Source organism: Stegodyphus dumicola, chromosome 7 (genome assembly GCF_044657685.1).
Source record: "Stegodyphus dumicola isolate Sdum_Otavi_A_Nest chromosome 7, ASM4465768v1".
NCBI lineage: Eukaryota > Metazoa > Arthropoda > Arachnida > Araneae > Eresidae > Stegodyphus > Stegodyphus dumicola.
Genome location: NC_140774.1, coordinates 10,981,665 through 10,990,480, shown reverse-complemented (window position 1 = coordinate 10,990,480; position 8,816 = coordinate 10,981,665). Strand labels below are relative to the sequence as shown.

Here is an 8,816-nt window from a genome sequence, read left to right as displayed (position 1 = left end):
TTTTTATGCAGGTCATTTCACAATGGTTTTTTTGACAAACAGAATGCATTACCACAGATATGTTATACATGATTCTGTATACACTTCGAACTGAATAATACCATCTTATCTTCATATCAATGAACTACTTTCTATTCCCTCATTCTAAGATAAGAAATTTTCGCTTTATTAGCACGCGTTCCAAAGTGTAAAAGATGTTAAGATAGCAAATAGTTTATGATAAGTGTTTCGAAAGAACCAGTAAACTCATGTTATCGTATATTAACGTAGAATATTGCCTCCTGCTGATCTATTGATCAGAACTACTCAGAAGTTGTTTTCTCCAAAAGGTGATTGACAGATAGTCTCAGTAATGAACGGTAAGTTTTGCATGCTTTATTGAACTGTATATCGATTTTCTCATATGTTTTTAATATCACTTCATTTTATTTGAAAATTTAAATGATAATATTGATGCGACTTTATTTAGAAATTAAAATTTAATATTTCCGTTGATTTGTAATGTAACAATCTATCCTTGAAATAAGATGTCAAACATCGTATAATTTTTGCCATATAATTTATGCCTTTCCAAAAACTTAATTTTAATTAAGTATTTTTAAAAACATGATCATGTTTACTAACGTAAATGGTAGATTAACCGATATTTTGCATGTTATGGTATTGTTGCGTGCGTACGGGTTCGTTATGAAATGAATGCACAAGTCCGATGAAAAATGAACAAAAATTTATTATTATCACAACAAAAATGCTTAAATTTTCTCAAATTATCATGCAGTATTACAATATCTCACAGTAGTTATCTTTTAACTACTCAAATGTCCAATAGAACGTAATTCAAAACAGCTAAAGAACGCTAATCCGCGAATTCGCTACAATCAACAAGAGCAGTTTTCTAAACAACAACAAACTAAGCAACTACTACAAACTGAGATGTTTTCCTCCTTTTATAAGATTTTAAAATCACGCGCTAGAATTTTCCAGTACTTTCTCGAAATCAAAAAGAGATATTTATTTATTTAATGCACGCGCTCTTGTATTTTCAATTTTCCGGCTTAGCTTTCTTTTAATATTCGTCACGCGCTGCACTGCGCGAGAAATAAAACCATTTAATTTATAATTGAACTAACATTAGCTTTTTAAATACCAAATTCGTAACACTGCCCCCTTCCCAAGGACTGCACGTCCCGGGCAGTACAATCCCTGGACAGGAAGCTAAACTTACAACTGTGGCATAAATGCATTAATAAGCATTTCATTACAATAATAAACAACATGAACAATAAATGCAATACAAAAAAACAAATCAAATGCTATCAAATACAAATCAAATACACATTTAAAAACAAAATGGACCATGGTCTTATACTATTTACAATTATTTACATTACGTACTATGGCCATAGTAATGAGCTAACCTGTCGTAATGAACGACTTTAGGTTTAGAGTTCGAAGACTTACGAATCCGAACCACGACGTCATTCAGCCTGTTTAAGACTGTGTACGGCCCATCCCAAGGTGACTGTAATTTCGGACAAAGTCCTTTCCGTCGAGTCGGATTCCACAACCACACCTTGTCTTCTTCTTGGAATTGATGTTCAGTAGCTCTTGTGTCGTATCGGGTCTTCATCTTCTCCGTCGCCAAGTTGACTCGCTCTCGTGCAAAATTGTGCATCACTTCAAACCGGGCCTGGAGATCTTGAATATATTCCTCAGACGATGAAGGAGCATCCGGAGGGCGGCCAAACAATAGATCACGAGGCAGACGAAGGTCACGACCGAAGAGCATCTGTGATGGAGAATAGCCGGTAGTCTCGTGGACAGCACTGCGGTAAGCCAGTAAAAAGAGTGGTAATTTCTTGTCCCAGTCCTGTTGGTTTCTGGAAACCACTAATGAGAGGTCATTAAGGATGGTTCGATTGAACCTCTCTACCATGCCGTCCGACTGGGGATGCAATGGCGTCGTTTGAGTTTTGTCAATGCCAAGTAGTTTGCATAGTTCTTTGATTACTGCCGATGCAAAATTCCTTCCCTGATCGGAATGTAACTGAAGAGGCACTCCGAACCTGGAAATCCAGTGCTGTATCATTACCTCAGCTACTGTGACTGCCTCTTGATCAGGAATAGGATAAGCTTCAGGCCACTTGGTGAAGTAATCAATGACAACGAGTATGTATTTGTTGCCATCAGCAGTTCGTGGCAGAGGTCCCAGGATGTCAAAGGCGATACGTTCAAAAGGCGCACCTACGTTGTAACGTTGCAGTCTGCCTCGGCTGCGTTTCCTCGGTCCTTTTCGACCTGCACAGGCATCGCAAGATCGGCACCACTTTTGCACGTCAATCTTTGCATTATTCCAGTAAAAGCGCTCACGAACTCTCTGTAAGGTCTTCATAATTCGAAAGTGACCTCCTGTAGGGCTGTTATGTAGTTCTTTGAGGACATCAGGAATCCGGGATCTTGGAAGTATCAGTTGCCATCGGAACGTCTTCCCATCATCCGACTCGAATTTCCGGTATAAGACGCCGTTTCGAATGTGAAGTGAATCCCAGAGTGCCCAGTATTGTTTTGTTGTAGGACTACAGATAGAAATGTCCTGCCATGTAGGTTTTCTGTTTGATGACTGTATTAAATCAAGTATGGGTTTAATGTCGCGGTCTTCCAGCTGGTCTTTCCTGACTTCATCATCACTCCACGGGTCTCGATCAGCCGATGTTGATGTTGTAATTTGTCTTGCGACCGGAGTCAGCAGCTCGTATTTCGCTTCCACCCTGGAACAATATCGGCATCTTTCTTGGCAAGGTTTTCTAGACAGGGCGTCGGCGTTTCCGTGTGATGATCCCTTACGATGACGGATAGTGATGTCATATTCTTGGAGTCTCTGTATCCACCTGGCTATTTGACCCTCAGGATTTTTGAAATTTAAAAGCCAGGCCAATGAGGCATGGTCCGTGCGGAGGAGGAATTTTCTCCCGTATAGATAATGATGGAAATGTTCTACAGCTTTGACTATGGCGAGCAACTCTTTCCTTGTGACACAGTAATTCCTCTCCGGTTTAGACAGGCACTTGCTCCAGTAAGCTACTACACGTTCTTGGCCGTCTATTTCTTGGGACAAAACAGCACCGACACTTTCATTGCTCGCGTCGGTGTCGAGAATAAATGGTCTGTCGAGCTGAGGATACGTCAGGATTGAAGCAGATGTTAAAGCTTCCTTTAAGTTGTTAAATGCATCCTCGCATTCCTTTGTCCACAAGAATCTTTGCTTGCTCTCTGTCAGCTTGTGAAGTGGTCTTGCGATGGAAGAAAAGTTCTTCACGAATCTCCTATAGTAGGTGCAAAGCCCTAGGAAGCTTCTCAGCTGATGGACATTTTCGGGACGCGTCAAGGATTTAACCGCTGATACCTTTTCAGGATCCGTGTGCACACCTTCTGCAGAGATGACATGTCCCAGGTAAGTCACTTCCTTTCGAAACAATTTGCATTTAGCGGGAGTCAGCTTCAGATTGGCCTCTTTCAGTTTCTGAAGCACCTTTCTAAGATTTTCTAGATGCTCTTCAAAACTCTTTCCGACGATGATGATATCGTCCAGGTATATCAGACAGGCTTCGTAGGAAAGGCCTTTCAAAACAGTCTCCATAAGACGTTCGAATGTTGCCGGCGCATTACACAGTCCAAACGGCATCACTTTGAACTGCCAAAGTCCTTGTCCCGTAGTAAATGCCGTCTTTTCTCGGTCATCAGGATGGATTTCTACCTGCCAATACCCACTCTTTAAATCAAGTGTTGAGAACCACTTGCTTCCAGAAAGAGTGTCTAGAATGTCATCAGTCCTAGGAAGAGGGTAACTGTCTTTCTTCGTAACCTCATTCAACCGGCGATAGTCAACGCAAAATCTTGTTGAGACGTCCTTTCTTTCTGACGAGAACGATGGGAGATGCCAATGGACTCGCTGAAGGCTCGATGACATCGCCTTCTTCCATATCTTTTAACAGTGTTCGCACCTCTTCCTGTTTAGAAACGGTAGACGTCTTGGATGTTGCCTGATCGGGGGATGATCGCCAGTATCTATTCTATGTTGTGTCAAACTAGTTCGACCCACGTCAGAAGACGAGCGGGAGAAAACAACTTGAAGATCTTTAATGACGCGATCGGCAGCATTTTTCTCCTTATCGTTTAATTGTGCATTCTGCAATAACTCCGATTTAATGCTCTCTGAGGACACGGATTCTGGGATGTTACTCTTTTTTTCAACGCTGGTTACTGGAGTACATGTTGCAACCACTTCACCTTTCTTAATAACTCTCGACTTTTCAGTTACATTGGCGACTCTCACCGGGATAACCGTTCTGGATAGGTCGACGAGTGTTGAGGCTACTAATACTCTTTTTGGGATATTACAGTTATTGGGATATTCTATGATGCCGTACCGGAAATTTCTATTTTCGGCTATGGATCCAGGAAGTAAAATTTCTGTTCTTGCCGGTATTGTAATATAGTCTTGTGCTACGATTTTATGGACAGATTTAACTTCTTCATCATTAACGAGAAATAACGCTATGTCCTCAGATGTAGAATGCAATTCGTTATTTTTAAAATCCAAGGAAAAATTGTATTTCCTTAGAAAGTCCAATCCGAGTATGCAAGAATCAGTGATCTCTGCTACATATGCCGTGTGATGGTAAGCGGCACTTCCAAACGTGATGTTAACATTTACTTTTCCGTCGATGTCGATCTTCTCACCGGACACAGTCTGGAGGGTAACGCAGGGCGGCATCCAGATAAGTTTGTTTCCTAGTTGTTGAGCCAAATCTTTTCGGATGATGGTGACGTTGGCTCCTGTATCTATAGTCATATTGCACGGAACTCCATTAATATGTCCTATTATGAAAAGTCCATTACTGCCGCCTCTCACTGCAGAAATCTGAAACGCTTTAAACGGGGGCTTTTCATTATCTGGCAACCTCCGCCCCGCGAGATGGCCACTAATTAGTTTCCCTGCTTGTTAGAAGCGGTCTTAACATCAGTACCCTGGGGTGTTTTGCAGTTTCGTGGTATGTGTCCTTCAGCACCGCAGTTCCAGCACTTAACGGTCGGTTTCTTCTCACCAATATTCCGTCTCAAGGCGTTCAGTTGTCTAGTTAAATCGTCAAGTCGAGCGGTGACTTGATCCCCTGGCTCCTGGACTTGAGCAGCTCTGACTGGGTGGCGGTCTCGACGAGTGGCTTGCTGGGCTGCCTCAAATTTCATGGCGTACACTAGAGCACTTTTTAAATCTTTTACATCCGCCATTCGTAGAGCTTTCTGTATTTCAGTATCTCGGATGCCGTCGATAAAGTATTGCAAGGACAGGATTTCCCTTGTTTCTGTCGGGCATTCCGAAAAGGCGAGATCGGACAGCCTTTCAACATCCGCGGCGAGCTCCTGAAGTGTTTCGGTAGGCTTCTGTTGACGAGATTTTAATTGGAGCCTGCTGTAGTCTTTTAAACACTTCTCCCCAAAGCGCAACTCCAAGGCGCCGGACAGAGCTTCGAAATCTAACCTTTTGTTTTCGGGAAACGTCTGCAGGATATCCGCTGCGTCTGCTCTCAGAGAAGCGGCGAGATGACAGGCCTTAGCTTGGGAATCCCATCCATTCGCATCCGCCACGATAAAAAACTGGGTCTTATACACTTGCCAGGATGTCTTCCCATCATATGTGGATAGCTTCAGAGATGGACGAGCAGGCATCGGTAAGAATTTAAAATCATCACTCTTACTCCCAGCCGTCGCTACGAATTTCTTTAAAGTTTCCAGTTCTTTGGCAACCGCAGAAACCCGGTCATCAATTTGTTGTTCGATTTGTTTCTGAACGGAACAAACTCTTTCTTCTATTTCTTCTTTAACAGAAGAAACATTTTCCTCAATTTGTCCCACTTTATTCTCAACCACATCTATTCTGCCTTCCATAGCATCGAATTTGGTTCCTATTATGCAGGCAATTTCTCTTTTCATTTCGCATTGACTTTCTACAATCTTGACTTGAACAGCTCTTATTTCTTCTTTAACAGATTCCTTAACATCTTTTATTTCGTCTTTAAAAGTTAATTGACCAGTTTGAATGGCCTTCATTTCTTCCTTAACGGATTCTTGGCTCAATTTCATTTGTTCCTGTGCCGTTTTCATTTCTTCCTTAAGGGATTCCTGGCCCAATTTCATTTCTTCCTGTCCCGCTTCAATCTTTTCCTGTACGGATTTTTGACCAGCATCCATTTTCTCCTTAATTTCTTCTTTAAAAGATGATTGGCCAGCTTCCATCTTTTCTTGGAACGCAGCAAAAGCAGTAATGAGCTGTCTCAATTGTTCTTCCATCCCTCTTGTTATTGGCATTCAAACCCCACTCCTGACACGAAAAATTGTTGCGTGCGTACGGGTTCGTTATGAAATGAATGCACAAGTCCGATGAAAAATGAACAAAAATTTATTATTATCACAACAAAAATGCTTAAATTTTCTCAAATTATCATGCAGTATTACAATATCTCACAGTAGTTATTTTTTAACTACTCAAATGTCCAATAGAACGTAATTCAAAACAGCTAAAGAACGCTAATCCGCGAATTCGCTACAATCAACAAGAGCAGTTTTCTAAACAACAACAAACTAAGCAACTACTACAAACTGAGATGTTTTCCTCCTTTTATAAGATTTTAAAATCACGCGCTAGAATTTTCCAGTACTTTCTCGAAATCAAAAAGAGATATTTATTTATTTAATGCACGCGCTCTTGTATTTTCAATTTTCCGGCTTAGCTTTCTTTTAATATTCGTCACGCGCTGCACTGCGCGAGAAATAAAACCATTTAATTTATAATTGAACTAACATTAGCTTTTTAAATACCAAATTAGTAACAGTATGTATTATATTATATGTTGCTGTAAGCTTAGAAAAACGTACGTTAACTTATAAATAAGTATCACCTTCCCGTACGTGTTATTACGTTACGGTCAAAAACGGGAAGGTCCATGGTGATCTGTCTCGTTATTGTTGTTATCAATCTCACTTGTTTGAAAAAGGTCAGCACAAACCCACAATATTCATCATGGCCAGGAGTCAAATGCGCCTGCCGTTGGCAAGAACCTTGAGCACCATATAGGTGACAGCCTGACTTTAGGTTAGTTCCGGCCCCAGTTTCCAGAAGAGCACCATTGGGGGAGATGGGTCCGAAGGGAAAGAGTGGGGGGTCACTCTTTTCCTACAGTCAACCTCTTGAAATGAAATACACCCATATGCGGTCAGGTCGTAAATTTAGAACCCCTTTTTTCCTGGGGGGGCTGAAAAGTAGGGGATAATCTTGCTCCTGCTCTTGACAAAATGTGGGGGTCGTTTAAACATCTAACTTATCTACATTCAGTTTTATACAGAGGAAAATACAAATTGAATTCTTCGAATGAATGCAATTTTGTACAATGAAAATGTATTACTTAATGATAAACTGTAAGATAAATAACATTTTTTTTTAAAGCCATAGGTGTAGAAAGACAGATATTTGTTACACGAATGAATTTGTAGTAAATATTGAGTTTTTCATTTCGAATGCTATGTTCCATGTATGCGAAGTAGCTGAGTATGTGAGATAATAGTCATAACCGAATGGCTTTCAACCTTTTCACGGCTAAGGACTGTTTCTCAATTACATTGTGGTCGCTGCTTTTTGGTTAATTTTCTAATGGCATATAAACAATAGTTGTTTTTATTTGAGACTTATGAATAAAATAACGCAAACTAGACTGCAGAAAATTCTTAAGATTGAAGTTAAATAATACTGAAAAATTTTGTGTTTTATATGTAGTAGTATTAACTACTACTATAATCCTTAAATGGAATCCTTAAATTATATATATCTATGTATAGGTATATATAAATGGAATCAAATATAGAACAAGGTATAAAATATTTTTATTATACAATGTTTATTACCATACGTATATTTACGTAATATCAATATAAATAGTTAGTTAGGTTTCGTACATATATAATTTATTTTTATATTTGTATTTTTTGTATTAGATTCAGTATTGTATACGTATCTGACGTTTAATTTGTTCTCTTTTTGGGTTACGACTTTAAGTAAGAAAGAATTGTTAGGGTCTTCATAGGGATTACATTATATACAATCAGTTAGGATCCGACTTTTCCTTTCTTTTAATCATTATATATATTGAAATACTACTTGATAAGTATACATAAAATATAGCAGTTTTTTAAGCTACTTATTTATATATCAATTGTTTGGTCTGGTTTGTTTGATTATAGCAAAGCATTCGACGGTTATTTGCCTAAGGGTAAGGGTGCTTCGTAGAGAACTTTCTAAGCAAAACTGACTCTTATGCACGTTACACGTGGGGAAAGACTCGAAAACGCCAATACAGCTGATCCGGATTCGAACCCCGTATCGACCTGCCAGAGTTCAACGACTTTAAGCTCAGCCGCTAGTGAGCCCCCCCCCCACACACATCCACACATATACATTAAATAGTATTTACATGTCGTTTATAAAGTATAATTGAGTGCAATTTAATCATAAAGAGTTAGAAAATATTCTACGGAATTACTTCACTTCGTAGACGTTTTTTTAAGCTTCACCATATTTCTTAAAGAGAATCTCAATGCTAGTTCCATTTCCAAGCTGTTTATGTACCTTATTTTTCATGCTTTGAATTATATTTAGAAAATTATTTCACTTGGTTATAGCTGAAAATGCAGTTTTTTTATTGAAGAATTTAAGGGTAAGAAGAGAATTATGTCCTTTTCTAATTATTCTTGAAGCATTTAAATTT

The 8,816-nt window shown here is 39.3% G+C and overlaps 1 protein-coding gene across 2 annotated transcripts in view; it reads left to right on the top strand.

Moving 5' to 3' along the window:
• Positions 1-210: 210 nt before the first annotated feature.
• LOC118186947 (ornithine decarboxylase-like) overlaps positions 211-8,816 on the top strand; it is an 87,623-nt gene continuing 79,017 nt past the window's right edge. Inside the window, exon 1 of one of the 2 annotated variants that reach the window (XM_085819871.1) lies at positions 211-359. In XM_085819871.1, coding sequence (XP_085675997.1) covers positions 353-359 — 7 coding nt within the window. In that variant the 5' untranslated portion in view covers positions 211-352. The remainder of the gene's footprint in view (positions 360-8,816) is intronic. The other variant, XM_085819870.1, reaches the window with a different exon arrangement.